The sequence below is a fragment of the Orbicella faveolata genome, unplaced genomic scaffold (genome assembly GCF_042242905.1).
Source record: "Orbicella faveolata isolate gen_17 unplaced genomic scaffold, um_ofav_v1 contig_13, whole genome shotgun sequence".
Classification (NCBI taxonomy): domain Eukaryota; kingdom Metazoa; phylum Cnidaria; class Anthozoa; order Scleractinia; family Merulinidae; genus Orbicella; species Orbicella faveolata.
This window is the reverse complement of record NW_028301540.1, coordinates 4433290-4450766: the sequence shown is the minus strand read 5'-3', so window position 1 is coordinate 4450766 and position 17477 is coordinate 4433290. Positions and strand designations below refer to the sequence as shown.

Here is a 17477-nt window from a genome sequence, read left to right as displayed (position 1 = left end):
AAACTGCCAAGTCTTACTTTGTCGAATACATGTAAATGATATTTATTTCTGTTTTGAACGGTAGACTTAGTCACTATATATATATCAAACATAATGCAAAATTACATCACAAACCAGAAAAGCGTGGCATATGAAATTTTCCTCGTCTTCGATTCGTGATGTTAAGATAGCGATCAATTCGTTGGCCTTGAATACTTCGCTCTTTCCTGTTTCTTACTCCGCTGCAGTGATAGTGTACAATATGAAGGATTTTACACGGGTTCTTTATTTCAAAACGTCCATACTTTTGAAAGTTAAATATCAACACTCTTTCAATACCTACAATGTTCGGTCGGTAGTCAATGCTATCTAATAGTTGAGAGGGAAGTGGCACGAGAAGCCTGAACAAAAATGCATCGTGGGAGCCAATGTATGTTGCCGTCGGTCCACAAAAATCCCTCGCGTTGCAGAGACGCACGTTTTCGGAAGTTTCATGCCTTGTCAATGCGTACATTGTTTTCCTGTTCAAAATACTTTCGTCCAGTCGTTCAAACCCTTTATCCACATAACAGTCTGCGTTCATTATCATTACATTTCTACGTAACAAGTGGTTCGAAGCGTACTGGAAGGCGTCCTTGTAACGCATGCGCCGACCAAGAGAATGAAAATGTAATTTCCAGTCCTCAGGCAAATTCTGGGCGTTGATGACGTCAGGATCCTTGTTGCTTTCATAGAAGATATGGATTTTTTCAACCTGGAAAAAAATCAACCAAAGTTAGGGTACATAAGTCACGTGCAGATGGTCTTCGTTTAGCCGTAGTTGCGCAACCTGTTTACACCAACAATTTGGGATGCCTGCTGAACAATATCACGTGTTTGCTGACGTGACTTGACGATTCCATGACAACGATGTCTTAACAGGTTGCTCCACCAGGTTTTGGTTTAATTTTTCGGTGTTAATAATTTCACATATTTAGTGTCATATTTTTTAACTTTAACAATTCTTTCAACATCTTAAAATCCGTGATAGCGGAAAGCGCTTGAAATTGATGACATCATGTCAGTCTCATATGACATCATATTTGAAATCACTCATTCACTCACCATTACTGCAAAAGTATGTATTAAAATAAACAATTTGGGATGCTTAACAAATCATTCAAATTTTACTAACACGTAATAAATACGTTTGGAGCCGTATGGACCTGTGGGGCCACGTTTCTGGCCATTCCTTGAGCTCCACTTCAAAAAGGCCCTTTATTATGTTCAAATGTATGTGGCCTGTACTCACCTGCGCACTCATTAGATTCCGTTGCAGGCAGTAGATATACTCCGTTTGCCGCTTTGTTTTGTCATTGTCTGAGCTACCGGAAGTGTTTAACACCGGAAACTGAATGATAAGATGCAGTTGAGCACTTCCTGTTGGGATTTGCATGTTTGGCTTTTTTGGAGCGTGTGTATTGGGCAGCTGTTGTGTGATGGTCTCAACAGTTGTGCTGTTTATGGGTGTACCTGAAATAAGTTAAATTATTTTGATACTTGATAAGGTTCGCTTGTCCGCGGGCGTAATAAATTTATTATACCTGTTCATCAAGGAGGCTGGCAACAGTCTCCAGCACTTTTCTAATAGTTACACTTGTACTTTGCAGGATGAATACTACCAGTGTTAATCAAGTTGTGCTGCAATAATGGTATCACAAATATGCCCCAATGGTAAAAAAATTATGTGGAGAGGGTTCAGAGCCACCTTAATTTTTGTAAAAAGCTTGCATCTTATCATGCTTATCATAATTCGATCATAAAAACTAAGGGTCACCGAGTTTTATTTTGAGTTATAAGCGCTTAAAGTTAAAATTAAGGGTGTTTTTAACAGGTTGTATTGTTGATATGGTTACGTGTTATATAAAAAGGATGACCACAACTTGTTAACCAATGATTGATCATTTATGTGATACCTTTATTGTAGTATCGCTTGTTAAACAGTGGTAGTATTCATCCTTCAAAGTATGGCTGTTGGAAAAGTGCTGGAAACTGTTGCCACAGTCCTTAAATAAGTAAAAACACAGAGAAACATCATTCTGTACAAAGCAAGCTTCCCGGGCTTTTGTAAATTCATGAACGAAAAGGAAGCTAAAGTTCTGAATCTTCTTCCCAGTATGTCCACAACCCGTGACATCCTAATTAGGGAAACAAAAAGGACTGGGTAAATATTGAAGCAATCTTACCTTCAAGTCTTCCCGTCGAAATATTTTGTTGATGCAGTGAAACATTTTGCTTTGGGATTGAATGCCTCAACCAGTCGAATAGCAACAGAAATGATAAAATCCCCAGCAGAAGTGAAACACGAGATCTGGTCAACCGCCAACATGGTGATGGTCTACACTGGAAAAGAACGATGAAAATCACACAGCCCAACTGATAGGCTATCGAGGTGAAGTGCTGAGCGTGTGATTACACAACTGAACTGAGAAAATTACTTCATTGTGATTGGCTGAGAGCAGGCCAATCTATCGTTAATTTTTAATTTGCACTGCAGTGCAAATTGACGCGCGCTTTCGTGATTTTCTCAGTCATATAATAAATGAGTAATCGTATGCAGGCTCGAGCAATTAAGGATTTACAGTACTCGTGATAATTGAAAATTCTCTCAAGATGCATTTGCCGGCGTCCAAATGCGCGTGCAATTTTTAGAGAATTTTGAAATATCACTCGTAGTGAAAATCCTTAATTGCACTCGCATTCCTGGGTTTTACACTAGACTAGTTCTATGAATAAATATGATTACTTGTTATACCTAAAAGACAAAATTTATATGCAAAACATCGGGACGGCTTTCCTGTAACGTTGGAAAATCTTCAAAAGTCCTTGAGTGATCTTTGAAATTCTAGGGAAGGCTTAGAGTCATCTTTGGCAATCTTCAGAACGCACCAGCTTCGGGCCAGCTTCGGAAAACTTCTTAGGCCCTCGGGTATTCTTCGGGAATCTTCGGAGTAATTTTGCTTGCTCTCGACGAACTAAAATTAACGAAAAATGCCCTCCGCTTACAAACCAATCAGCATGAAGAAAATTTGAGCTCGTTGTTACAAACAATTCTTCTTGAAAGGTGGATTGTTTTTTGGCTTGGACCTTGTTACAAGTAATTATTAGTTTTGGAAAGTTCATCTATTTAAACACGTTTGGTGTCAGGAACCAATCATAGTTACGCCAAAGAATCTCGAACTCGCTGGTGTGTTTATTTTGATTTTTTGTTTGGTTTTTCTTACCAGTTATTTCGAGTTTATTTGCGTCGGATAGCCAGTAAAATATTCTTTCTCCGAGATTTGCTGACATTTGTAACGTTTACTGCTAGACATCAGCGGCTAGTTTGGTCGACTACACTATAACACGTACCTCTGATGAAACTCGCATTTTTCCCGGCCATACTCGTTCATCATGTGCGGTTGATCCTCTCTTCACTGGATTCCATGATTGTTGATTGACAATTTAACTCCCAGAGGAGATCAATACTAAAATGGTAACCCAAAATCCCACGAGTTTTATCAAATGTTTGGCCAAGATCAAAACATGAACTGGCCTTCACGATTGACGAAGTTTTGCAGGTTGTTTCATTGTGCGCGCGTGGTTGCGTCAGTTATGTCTGACTGGTCGAAGGCAAGGTTGAACTTAAAAAAAAATCAATAGCCTACGAGCGGGCTCTCATGCCAGAGAGGAGAAGCTACATCACAGGCGTACATCGAGGGAGTATGGGGTTTAGACGCCTGGATGTTGTTTACACAAAATAAATGAGTTAATGCTTGCTTGCAGTTAGCAGTTAGCACCGTTAGGTCGGCTTTGGCAAACGTACGAACTAACGTTTGGCTCTGTCGTTCCCGCATATTCGCTGTTCGCGAAACCACGAGAAACGAGAGAAACGGGAGAAACGGGAGAAACGCGAGAAACGCGAGAAACGCGAGAAACGCGAGAAACGTTAGAAATGTGAGAAACATTAGAAACGTACGTTAGAAAGGCGAGAAACTTGAGAAACTTTGGAAACGTAGGAAACTTGAGAAACGCGAGAAAGGTTAGAAATGTGAGAAACGTGAGAAATGAGAGAAACGTTAGAAACGTGAAAGGTGAGAAACGTTAGAAACGCGAGAAACGTTAGAAACGTGAAACGTGAGTAATGTGAGAAACGTTAGAAAAGTGAGGAACGTTAGAAACGTGAGAAACGTGTGTCTAATCACTAAAATCATGCAACTGAGCCAAGCCTTTGGTAGCTCCGTGTATAGATTTATTTTGAATATATATCTGTAATATACATAGTAAATTCCTGTCGATGTAGCTATATTCTAATTATTAAACTGTTATTTCCTGGTCACTTAAAGTGAATTTTTTTCTCATTTCAAAGAATTACATTTCCTATTAATATACAACGATTTTTTTCCCACTTCAAGGAATTACATCTGGAAACTCGTGTGGAAAATATCGATATTTGTATTTTATTTTTGTGATTCATCGACAAACTGCTGGACCTAGCTATAGAGCGGCCAGTCCCCGATTTCCACATGCACTCCTTGCCCAAGTTTAGACTCAAACAATCAAGAATTCTATAACTGAGTAGAACAAGGCTATAATAAGGCCAAGACATAATCCGTTTTTCTCTGAAACTAAAACGTTAACAAAATCGAATTCCATGAATTTGTAAACTTTCGAACTTGTACTAAAGAGTACCTTCAAATTTGGTTTTGATAAAAATATCATTCTTCTTTATCGATTGAATCTTATGTTCTTTTCAGTAATTTTCATTGTTCTTCTTCATCCGTTGTTCTGTCGCCACGTACTTCCAACATCGAACGAGTCAGTCGGGATCCCGGAGACGATTCGCCTAAACTTCGGAAGTGTTCGACATCTACGCTCGGATCCGACTGCGATCGGGTAATTGAATAAAAGTCTTTTAAAGGAGATAACGGTGGACTTCGGTAGTCTCCGGTGGAGATTGACGGGAAGTTCATTCCTCCACTTCCAGTTGCAACATCCTCCGTTAATCTTGAAGGAGTCTCTACCAGCGACTCTTCTTCTGACGTTTCGTTCGATAAACCTTCGGAAGGCTCTCGTTCTTTTCGCCGAAAAGCTATTCTGTGACCTTTTAGCGATGATTTACCCCGAAACTTTGAGGGCAAGTACCTGGCTTTCCCTTTTACTGAGCTGACCATCTTCTCCGCGGGCTCACCATCAGGTTCCTTTCTGGGAGACATTTTCTTTCTCTCTTTGGATGCAACAGTTTTTCTCTTTCCTTTAGATGCCGTCCTCTTTGTATCACCCACTTTTTTCTGTTTTGATATCTTTGACTGTGCCGGCCTACGCTCTCTGACGTCACTTCCGGTCTGAACCGAAGGCGGGCTGAACGAAACTTTTTTAGCTGGCGGGGCGCCGGGCTCGAACTGGGAAACGCTTGCGAAAGGCACAACCCGAGGTTCCTTGTAGGCTTGGGTAAGAGTCTGTACTATATCACGATCACGTGATGAATACGTGTGTGGAAGTTTCCAGGAGAATGAGGGCTCAGGAGCTTCTCCATTGTCTTTATAAGGGGTGATAGGCACGATTCGATAGTACTCCTCGGGAGCTGGGGAGAGCTGAACAGTCTTGATCGGAGGAGACTGGGACCATTCCTTGTGCCTGTCGCTCTCTTGTTCATTGGCAGAAGAATCAAACTCAGATTCCTCTGTAGGGAAATCAAGAGCGGATTCCTCCCTTTCTTCCACACCTTCTTCTTCGCTGGTGTCATCGTGGCGTTCAGATGGAGGGCCTGGGCCCGAGAAGTAGGCAAATTCAGGGGATTTGACGGGGCTGGTTGGCGCTGATACAAACCTCTGTCCTTCCCCACTGGAGGCCCCGGGTGAGAATATGGATTCCCAGTACATGGCAGACTCCGAAGGCAAATTCTCTCCTTTGTATGAACCTGACTTCACGGCTCTGCGGAGAACATCCCACATCCGCTGGGAGCTCACTGTTCTTGAAGCCTGAAAGAGATGCAGGAGAACCGAGTATGAATTAGCAATAGCTAGGAATGCCATGAAATTGTAAATATCAAAAGGTCTAATAAAAGTGTTGAAATATGCAGGCAATAAGATCAAATATGAAGAAAGACCGGCGAGGAGTTAAGAGGAGGAAGGCTACTAAGTGAGATCTCTCTCACCTTTTTTTCTTTGGGTTTTGACTCGGGTTTCATTTCACTCTCATCTTGTCCCTCTTCATCGACAGGACGCAGACGTTTCCTTCTGCCCAGTGTACGGTAGATCTATGTGAAAAATAATAATAATAATAATAATAATAATAATAATAATAATGTTTATTAGTGGCTTAATAATAATAAACAATCACGGCTTGCCAATCACGGCAAATGGAACTAATTCTTTGGACCAATCAGAGCTTCAAGTGCCGCAGGTGCCTAGCGCGGGACAACATGAAACCAGTCCTAAGCGCGGGAAAACTTGAAACCGGCGCCAAGCGCGGGAAAACGTGCCTACGCTAAAAGGCCGGTCCTCACTTGCGACGCAAGCATAAGCATAAACATAGGCATTAAGAAGCTCATGCGCTAGTGAGGACAGCCGCGACATAAGCATAAGCATAAGCTTTCTTCTTATGCTTATGCTTATGCTTATGCTTATGTTCAGTGGGGACATGTTGACATAAGCATAAAGTGCTCCCTGATTGGCTGAAAGTCTTACGCTTATGCTTATGCCAACATGTCCTCACTGGACAATATAGCGGCATAAGCATAAGCATAAGCATAAGCATAAGCATAACAAGAACGCAAGGTTTTGATATTCTTATGTTTATGCTTATGCTTGTGTCGTGGCTGTCCTCACTAGCGCATAAGCTTCTTTTATGCTTATGTTTGCGTCGCTAGTGAGGACCGGGCTTAAGTCACCGAAGTAGTTTGCTGTAACTGGCTAAAACTTATCGTATGGGTTTTTCTTTAACCAATTACAGAACACTGTTATGGGATAACCACACAGAAAAAAAATTCCTACCTCTTGATGGCTGATGATGTTTCGACAGAGAAAGACTTCTCGTGTAAAATCAATTCCTTGTGCGCTTAATTCAGCCAGAGCTAGAAACACATCACCTATAGAGGTCCGTCGGGAATAGCTGTCATAACGACATATGTGCAGGTTGAGTGTCTGTTGTGCCAAGTCCGATTGGGACAGCGGAAACTCGTACACTTCCCTGTGGAATAATAAGTCAGTTTGGAGTCAATTCGTCTCTACAGTAGAAATTATCTTTTCTTGGTATTTGGCATGATACCACGCGTATACCAATGAGGTAAAATGTCAACAGTGAATTTGCTAATTCATTCCCCACCGGGGGGGCATACTCCCTTATGTGGGATACATAGGTATGTACGGCCCTCAGCTTAAGGGTATGGCTTTTAGCAGGAGCCATGGGCTCCCGGGTTTTAGCCGTTTTGCTCAGAAATAGGGTATCGATTTTGGTCATTTTGGTCTTAAATAGGGTATGGTTTTTACACTCTAGTCTTGAATTGGGTATGTTGTTTACTAGATGAAGCTACTCTCTCATCATTATCGATAAAACCATCAACAGAAGCCCTTCGCGATGCCTTTAACATCATTCTGAACTAGGGAGCTCATTATAAGGCTGGTCTGAGACAGGGTATTGATTTAAGGGTCAAGTCATAAATAGGATATCGAATTTTTGATCAGGTCATAAATACTGTAGGGAAAACCGCAGATTTTGGTCATAAATAAGGTAAGGGTTTTGCGGAAGTGGGCCGCACTCCCCCACCCAATTTTCCTGGGAGTACCCCCTGAACTTCTGCAAAAATTTATCTTCATCTCATACCTGAAACTGACGTTAATTGTGGTGTCGAAGGGTTCAAACGTATGGCTCTGTAGATTGAGTGGAAGGAGATGAACATCTACGTAAGTACTCGATGCTTCTCGCTCCATTGGAATGTCCTCAGCTCTGATCAGTCGCACAATCAACATGGAACTACAGAAATAGAAAACTTTATATGAGGTCCCTGGGCATCTTTACAGTTTCATAGTTTGATTCTTCGAGGAGGATAACTTTCGCTTCCGAGTAGAGAGAGACATAATACCTTTTTTATATAAACAACACCAAAGAAATACAAGGGGATCTTTCGCGTGAAAACATGATATATTCACACGTAAAAAATAACCCGTGTAAAAAGATCACCGCTGCTATAGTTACATAATACATTGAGGCTTTTTGAGCGAAAGTGAAATGGTTTGGTATTTCATTGGTGTCTATAAAATTAACAAAACATTAGATGTGTACGCTTGGAGATACCAAATTTCTCTTCTCGTGTTTAAACATATTTTACTCGTTGGCTGCGCTCACTCGTGAAATATTTTTCAAAACTCGAACAGAAATTTCCTATCTCCTCGCGCCCATGTAATATCCTCTATTTCTTTTTACCTTTCCATTTTTTTCCCCGTCCTCGCCAGTTCAGTGGCAAAAACTAACGTTATCTGAATCTTCACGCATCGCTCCGCTAAGAGAAACAATGCGCGACGTTCCAAATTTGCCCCGACTATTCGAAGGAGACAAACCATGCCAAGAATAACATTTAATCTGGATCCGAATTTCGAAGAATGTTAAAAAAGTATTCAATGTTTGTTTATAGTGGTCAATGCGCTTAGCAACACCTAGCTAGTTCACAGGCATGCCTCTTAAAATGAACGAAACAAATATTTCAAATCAACAGTAAGAGGCTTGAAAATCCCAACCAGCAGAGGGCAGAACAGTTGGCTATTTACAAACATGACCGAGGAGTTGAACTAGGGTCCACCAAGAAACAACTTCAGCTTAGTGATCAGAGCGGGACTTGATCCCGCGACCTCATGATCAACAATGAATTTCTCCTTGCAACCATTATATATAACCAAGTAGATAGGTAAGGAGAATAAAGAGAATCATCATAAACGTGAAGGTATTGTTTAGATCTCCCGCCAAATTCTCAGCACTGACATTTTACGTTAAGTTGTTTTTCTGTAAACAGTGTGCGATAATAAAACTAAAAACTAAACTATTTGAAGACATGTAAGGGAATCAGTAAGGAGAGTTGGGACATTTGTCTTACCGGTGTTGATCGTATCTAAGAGCAAAATAAAGTCTTCCCAAGTCTAGATGATCATCGCTGTGTGACTCTTCTTCCTCCTCATCGGAAAACAATTCGTCTGAAGACATTAAACTCTACAAGAAAAAGTAAAGATCTTATAAACCGTAGCGCCTAAAAGGAATACAGTTTCCGACAAGGAAAGGTTTGTCCGTGTCTCTACCTGGCGATCAGTCCGTTAGAAGCTCGGTCAATGGGTTAATTGATGGGCGTCAGTGAAGTCTGGTGGGCCGATCCATCGTTTGTCTGTCTGTCTGGTGGTCAGTCCGATAGATGGTCAGTGCAATGGGTAGGTGGGTGAGGGCTGGTGAGTCGGTCGGTCGGACAGTCAATCGGTCTGTCAGTCAGTAATTCAGTTAGTCAGTTCGTAGTCAGTCAGAGAAAGAGGATCATTTAGCTGGTTAGTTGATAAGCAGCTGGGTCGGTGAGCGAGTCAGAAAGACTCTCAGGACAGCCATCCGTCAGTCTGTTGTCTGTATGTTGATCAGACAGACAGACAGACAGAGGGCCAGTAAGTGGTCCGTCGGTCAGCAAGTGGACTGCGCACTAAGCGTTCGAGTAATAATAGGTAGCGAGTGGGAGCAGTGCGCGCGAGCGAGGATACGCGCGTGGCTTCAATGCGCGCTTGCACCACTCCAACTCATACCCTATTATTGCGCGTTAACAGTAACTCATATCTCGTACCCTAGGGAAGTCCGGCCGTGGTTGTACAGGAGTGATGGTAATTTTTGGCATAGTCTCTTGTGCATAGGCCGTGGCGACTTTCTTCCGAGCGTTCTCTGCTTCCTCCTCCAGATATTTGTACGGGACCTCCACACGGCCTCCTTCATTCTCCTTCTTCTTCTTCCAGGCAAGTGTCCATGAAGTGGCCACGTACACGCCTAATGCTACCAGGCAGAGTAGAAGTACCGTGATAATGATCTCTAGCTTGTCCATGATCTAGAACAGTCAGAGGAGAAAAATAGAAATGAATCACGGCAATGTTCGTACCCGGCTCAACACACGCACGAATCCATAGGTCTTTCCAAAAATACAACGTAAAATCGCCAAACTATCTTTCTGGAAATTCTCCATTTTTTCCTAAATATCACATTTTTTCTAAATATCTCGAAAAACTCTCATAATATCTTTGTTTAAAAAATAAACCGATTTTGAGTCGCTTCCAAAAGTTTCAAAATATTCACAAATTTTTGCAGGAGAGAACTGAAGGAGTAGAGACGGAATAAAAAAGCGAAAAAAAACAAAAAACAAAAAAAACACAGGTCTCAGCCAAAATGTTTCCTTTCTATATATCTTAATATTTTCTCATTATCTTGGAACCTTTTAAGTTTTCCAAAAAATGTCTGGGTATTTGTAGAAAGGCCTAGCATCAAACGCGCACATCAACAGTGCGTGTTTGCATCAAATGAATGCATCCGCATAAATATGTTGTTTTTCGGCGAGTTTGTTCCTTGTGTTGATCATTAGTGTTCCACGGGCACGAATCAGCGATGGTTTGGATTGACAACGTATCTCGATCACTCGCGTGACGCGTGTCGTGTTTTCGCGTTTCAGTGCCTCAGTGAAAATTGAAATTTTGCGGATCGAAAATTTCATTTTTACTGGTAGCGCGAATCAAAGCAACTTTTTCAGAAAGAGGTAAAAATTTGATCACAATAGCACTACTTAGCGACTGCTTTATATTCAGTGTAGCATTAAAAATTATAATTTTTAATGTTTAATTGATTTAGCGCACCGATTAGGAAAGGAAGTTAGGGAGCTCATCATATGCAATTATTTATTGTCTGGGGTACAGAATCATTTCAAATAATCGCACATAACCCAAAACTCTTAATAGATTTTCTGTGTTTGTCGCAATTTCGGTCTTCCTTGCTGATTTTTCATTGCGAAACTGCTTTAGACGTCACATGTACCCACGCTTGAAGGCATGAAATATTCTACGCATCTAATGGATAAATATTTAACCTTTTAAATAATACTTCCCTGTTTTCCGGCCTCATCAAATGTATGTCATTTGGCTACCAAGTTGGAAAATTTAACCCTAATTGTTGATCTTTCATGCAGATAAACACCGTCCTCATGAAAACCGAAGAATATATATATTTTTGTATTCACTTAGGTCGCTCGACCGTGGGATCAACGTAAACAGGCATCAAGCGGCGCGTGGTTCACCCAGACTAAAGTTCTGTTAATCACACTGTTATCTCATTCTGTTTTTACAAAAATATATAAATATATAAAGACGAAAAATGAGAAGTTATTTACCTCCATGCTTACTCAATTAGGCGAGAAGATTCTCCACCTTGAAAAACCATATTTAAAGCAGCAAATCTGAGTTAATGAGCAGACATCTCTTCTGTCTATTTTTATGTTCAACCCGACGCGTTACATGAGCTTTTAGAAACCGCCAGCCACGCTACTCAGTGAAAGACGCTACTTAATGGTTGTTATGGAAACATCAACCGAAATTACCCTCATGTCTTGGAGATATCACCTTACTAAATGCAGCGCGTCCATCGACTGAAATACTGATAACCAGGGCTAAGATACGTGTAAAAAATTGATTTCCTAACTTTTTGTCAAAGACGCGTGAAGCCATTAAATTACTGAAAGGCCCGCCGTTGCGTGTCTTAAATTAAATATTCTACTAAAAAATAACCAATTGACTCTATCTCTCATGCGTGCAGGCGTCTGAATAGACATGGCGAGCTGACAAACACTCCAGATAACTCGGCTAACGTAAACTGAGATATCTACACCCAGAAATGGAATCTTCATCGCATGAGAAAGCAGAAAGATCTTAACGAGAAGAATTGCTTCACGAACTAAAGAAATGAATTCGCTTACTTGCAAAAAATAAAACAGCAACGCAAATCACAAAACGCCGAAAACTTTAGAATAAAAGTAAACTGCGTTTTATGTTATGTCAGTCGATGTTACGTTGATAAAAACCAAATTAAGATAGGACACTAATGGATGAAATTTAAAGAGCCGCTTGAGCTAATGGAATGAACGTAAAGGTGAGTAAAAGAGTAGTGATCGAATTTTTCACTTTATAAAAATTAAATTTGAGATGTATATCCCTGGTAAGGTTGTTTTCAGTTTTGTTCAGACATATGCGTGATTCAACGGAAAGTCTGACTGCCACCGGTTCATTATTTTTAGAGATGTGTACATAATTCATTTAAAAAAGATTTATGTAGTCTTGCGAACTGATTTCCTCAGGAGAGCTAAACTACTTTCTGTCTACATACTACATTCAAAATCAACACATAAACTTGGGAGCTGTTGGTTGTCGCGTTTGAAACAGCCTCATCGCATCACAACATTTAAAGCGTGTTATTTTGACCTTTAAAGCTTTTCATTGTGAAGAGCTGTGTATTTGTTCCAATTTTACAGGCCAGCGGAGATAAACAACGCCGAAAACATAAACCAAAGTAAAATAACAAAGAACAACAGATGATTGACCGTTAACTTACCGGTTACGAAGAAGCGAACAGAAACGTGCATGTAGAGAAAACGAAGCCATTGTGCTGTCTGCGTTCGCGGATTTTCGTCTCTGTGGTCACTAATGTCAAAATGTCGATGAAGCAAAAATCGACTTAAAATTTCATCTGGGATGAAACCTGTAAGGACTAGCGTAAACCAGAAAGCTTCTCCCACAGATGCTGTCTTTCCATAGCTATTATTTCATCTTACAGATCGTGAAAAACTGCACTCATAGCGACTCATACGAATCAAAGGCATTCTGCCCTCGACAGATCAACTGCCATTTCATACATACCGTCGTACCCAGCCCATATTGATTTCATCTTGTAATAGTTTTCCGGAGGCGTCAATGATGAATGAAAGATAAGTAAGTATTTTATAACGCCCATGCCACTAGCACTAGCGGGGATTCCACACAGGTTACCAACTTCTATCAGGACTGCAAAGGCCCTTTCAAAGGGCTCCTGGTCTGATCTTGAAAAGTTTAGCCTACATTTTTCAAGTTCCTCGTTTGTAATTCGAGTTAGTCTTCTCTATCCTTAGTCATCTTTGTTCCTTTATGGTTGATTACTATTTCTTTGGTGTTTTTCTATCTAAGGAAAAGACTATTTTCAGGTTTCCGAGTTCAATTTCAAGGTAATTTTTGACGTGACCAATATAACTCGAGCTCCTTTAATAATTAACTCAACTTTTTTTAAGGATGTTAATGTGTTATTTGCTGATTCATTTTTTCATTTATTTATTTCATTTCTTATTTTTATTTATTTATTCACGTTTTCATTCACTATCCTTTGGGGAAGGTGCTGGTTGTAGTTCTATTGTCTTAAGTTGCAACGGAGAGAACGCACGAGAAACAGTGATCAAAGAAAAATATGAGAAAAGAGAGGACCGTGAATTTTTGTAATTTAGGAGTGTCTTGCTGGCTTGATTAATTTTTCTCTTTTTGGGGGGAATTTGCTGGTTTATTGCAAACATTTTGATCGTTATTCCCATGAAAGCTTACCATTTTTACAGTGCTTACATCCAGGCTTAGACCCTACGTGCTGTTCTGGATTATTTCAAAACAGGAAGGTTACCATCTCCCAATAAATTTCGATTTAAAAGAATCTATTTTTCAGATTCAGTCCGTAATTGCTGCGCATCTTCTTATTACTCGTCCACTGAAGTGAGAAAAAGGTATGGGTACGAGGATTAAATCCCCCCCCCCCCCAACACCTTCACACACAGAGAAAACAACAACAGCGCTAGTAAGCCGATTACCTCTAATCTTTATCGATCAGATGGCCGCAGCCAAAGTGAATTCCAACTTAATGTACCTTTGTAATTCTGTGATTTACCGGCTCAGCTTAGCGGGATGTTGAAAAAACTCATGAACAACGAGCATCAGAAATGAAAGTTATTTTGATGTAGTTAGCTTACGTAGTAATAATCAGAGCACGGAGTCGGATGCTTTCGGACGTCGGTGGATTTCTGGTGCAAATTAAGGAGGGGGGTTATCATGAATTTAAGTCAAATTTCAGGAAGTTTAACGAAGGATTAAAAAGGGAAAAAAGGTTTGGAACACCACCAGACAGTTGAACGCCCCCGAAAGGACAACCCAGGTTGGTGGACAACTGTTTGGTGTACGCCTACCAATTTTTAACTTCAAATTCTAATTTTAAAACAACATCAAATCTTCAAAATTTCCTATTTCCATAAATTTAACTAATCCTTTGAGAAAAACTATTTATACCCAAATATACCCAAAAATTCACCAAAAAAATTACAAAACAGCCCAAAACGTAGATATGTGGGACGAACAGGAGATTTTTGACTGCTTGAAACGTGAACGAGATATTTGCGTTAAAACTATAATCATGCCCAATCAAAATACGGCCTTAATGTCAACCCCCGCGTTAACATGACGTCTCTCGATGATACCGACAGGCTGCTCAAAGTTCTCGATTTTTTTTCCCCGGGTTGACTCCTATATGAAAAGGACGAGGGTGCTCGTTGTACCTTTAGAGAGTCAAAAAAGCAGTTTTGGCGCCTCTAAGGGAATTCAGCTTCAAAAGGTCCACAGCGGGAACCTTTGTGGTATTGATCAACTTTACAAGTAGAAGGTATTTGAAGCAATCGTCTTTATCGCTATTAAAAATGATGAGTGTCAGTAAATGTGTTGCTTTATTTGAATTGGTACCTCTCAGCCAGGTTAAAAAAAAAATCCAACCCATACCCACAAAATAGGATCTTGGTACCTCTTAGGGTTTCTTTTCAAAATCTCCCACGAGCACCCCCGTCCTTTTGACATGGGAGTCCCCCCGGACTTTTTTTCATGAACACCGAAAATCAAAAACCACCAAGGCTTTCCATGTCCCTTTAGTGGAATGCTCAGTTGATATAGGCGAGTTCTATAAGTTGATGATCTGAACAGATGTTGAACATGCGTAGGCCAGTGGTGATAGATAAAGGTTTCTTTTTCAGCCATATGGACTTGCGTTCACCCCCATCGCATTTTTGTTAACTTAGTTTGTAAAAAAATGACAAGATCAAATGGTTTTCAACGCGTTTCTGTTCTGTTTTTCCGAAACCGGAGATTAATAAAAATTGTATTTCAAAGGCCACTTGAATTTAAGAGTTGAAACGTAGGAGGCAAAAATATATGTATAAAAAATCATACAGGACGTCAGTTGCATCATCTTCTTAACGAGGGAAAATTTAAAGACATTTTTAAAAAGCACTTCACAACTGCGTAGTCAAAATGACGGTAAATGGCATTTCGGATATTACAGCTTGCTAAAAACGGTCACGAAAATCCCCAAATTGGTTAATTATATTGCACTGAATACACATATTGGCTTGAATGAAAATTGATCGCTTTTATATCGTAGGCGTTCTCTCGCGAGTTAAGCAAATGTTGAATTACACCTCCCCCGGTAGCTTGTTTTCATACACCAATAACTCATACTCGACGACAGTGGTTTCCGAAGCTGCCGCAGATGTCTAAAATCATGATATTACGGCTCTTCGGGTTCAAGAAATATGAGTACGATGTGATAAATAGTTTTATTGTTCATATTGCAGTTCTTCTTTTTTCTTCCCGACTCGACGCAAACAGCCAAAAGAGGAAAAAAAGTATTGGAAGTGAAAGTGAACTGACGGTGTTTTCGAGTGATACTGACGTATGACAAACAAAATAGCTTTCCAACTGAGTCCTTTTTACAATCTAAGTTATCTGCATTAGCGGAGAAAAGTAAAACTATTTTACTCTCTTTTGATTGATATAGGTTGAAGAATTTTTTCGTTAATAGTTATTGGGTTATAAATTTAAAACCATTCTCGACGCTTCCCCCCTGGGGGTGGATTATGAAAACGGGTTATTGTCTTTTCTGTGAAGCATGACCAATGAAATGTAAATCGTTGTTACTAAATTGAGTGGAACAAAACTGACAGAAGGCCAATACGAGAATTGTAATGAGAGAAAAAGGGTAAAGAAATACTTAACCATTACACGGGAATTGAATGTTCCGCAAGGCCAATCGCCTTTAAACACCGTAGAAATAGCACCTTGAAACACAAAAAGTTTTCCTACGCTAAAATTGCGTCATCATTTTTAAGGCTCAAATCGATCGTCAATTAAATTCTTTCAATATAGCTATCCGTAGAAATTTCTTAGCACGGAAAATTTTTCTTAAATAGATGAAATTCAGCTTCGAAAGTCAAACGAGTAATCTATTATAGCGCCGGTCAGTCTTACGATTCATACAATTCAATGAATGAACGGAGAATCGTTTTAAAAACTTGTGAACAGTACAATATACTTTGACGGTGAAATATTCGCGAAATGTTGGCAGCAAAGAATTACGAATGGAACATATTTGCTAAGGTGAAAGCCAGTTTACCCTCGAAAATTACAGAGAAAACAGAACGTAAATTCTGTTTGTATTGGTTCGAATAATAAACTTTGAATTGAATCAAATGCCCAATTGTCTTTGAACTTTCGCTGCGCACACAATAACACCGCTTTGTACGAAATATATTTTCAGCATGAAAGAGACATAAAAGTTCTCTTACCTTAATGTTTTAATTTTTTTCTCTAGCCATCTCTTCTTCAAGTTTTGCTTGACTTATCCGCAAAGTTTCCGTCTAGCCGTAGTGCTTCAAAGTCAGCTGTACTATTCACGTTCAGTCGGCTGTTGACCGAGGCACCCACTCGCCGGAAAGCCGAATACAACGAGGAAATTACCTTACTGCTTCAGTAAATATTTCACTTCATAACTGGAGATAGAACGACAACGATTTGTCTTTTAAAAAAAACTGAATTACAGCCCGTTTTCCGAGAGCGAGAGAACAAAATTTAAAGCAGTTTCGCTTCATTTGATTCAGTACCGAGTCGTTAACGGTCAAATGTTCACCTGGGATTATTTTTGCTCACATTAATATATTCCTTTGTCTCGCACTTGGGCATTGTTCGTATTTGTTTGACCTCGTGCCGTATCGGAAGGAGCCCAAGCGTGAAAATGTTGTTTACATTCTGAAGTCGAGCAAGAAATCAGCTGGTAAAGTCACTCTTGAAAGTTTAATAAACGCATAGAAATGAAACAACATACAAAAGATTCATATAGCGGGCTTTTATTGTCAGATTTTCCCAAACAGCACTTTCTTGAGCCGCGCCCTTGACAGAGTTTTCTTTGCCGCCAAAGACTCAAATCGCCCTTCGAAAGTGTGAATTATCCGGCAAACTTCTCAATTATTCATTTGTGGTCGACATGTAATAGATATCAAGTAGAAAGTCGATTGAAAGTTATCAATAACAGCAGTATCTATAGGAGACAAGTGTGCTACGAAGGATAAAAATTTGTGGTAATTTTAACGTATCAGAATTTCA

General features: G+C 40.0%; 2 protein-coding genes across 4 annotated transcripts; both read right to left on the bottom strand.

The window, feature by feature from the left end:
- Window positions 1–13: 13 nt before the first annotated feature.
- On the bottom strand, window positions 14–2282 carry LOC110060618 (uncharacterized). The gene is made up of 3 exons (XM_020767399.2): window positions 2205–2282; window positions 1271–1491; window positions 14–733 (listed from the first exon to the last, which is right to left on the bottom strand). Exons 2-3 carry the CDS (start codon window positions 1412–1414, stop codon window positions 107–109), a joined length of 771 nt encoding a protein of 256 aa, XP_020623058.2. The 5' UTR covers window positions 1415–1491; window positions 2205–2282; the 3' UTR covers window positions 14–106.
- Window positions 2283–4227: 1945 nt separating this feature from the next.
- On the bottom strand, window positions 4228–17029 carry LOC110060645 (uncharacterized). 3 transcript variants are annotated; one of them, XM_020767434.2, is made up of 7 exons: window positions 16664–17029; window positions 9806–10060; window positions 9086–9198; window positions 7822–7971; window positions 6993–7188; window positions 6155–6256; window positions 4228–5978 (listed from the first exon to the last, which is right to left on the bottom strand). In XM_020767434.2, the coding sequence occupies exons 2-7, from the start codon at window positions 10055–10057 to the stop codon at window positions 4761–4763; spliced, it is 2031 nt and encodes a 676-aa protein (XP_020623093.2). In that variant the 5' UTR covers window positions 10058–10060; window positions 16664–17029; the 3' UTR covers window positions 4228–4760. The 3 variants fall into 3 exon arrangements, with proteins under 3 accessions (XP_020623093.2, XP_020623092.2, XP_020623091.2); XM_020767433.2 differs by lacking the exon at window positions 16664–17029 and adding an exon at window positions 12601–12917; XM_020767432.2 differs by lacking the exon at window positions 16664–17029 and adding an exon at window positions 11387–11519.
- Window positions 17030–17477: the final 448 nt, after the last annotated feature.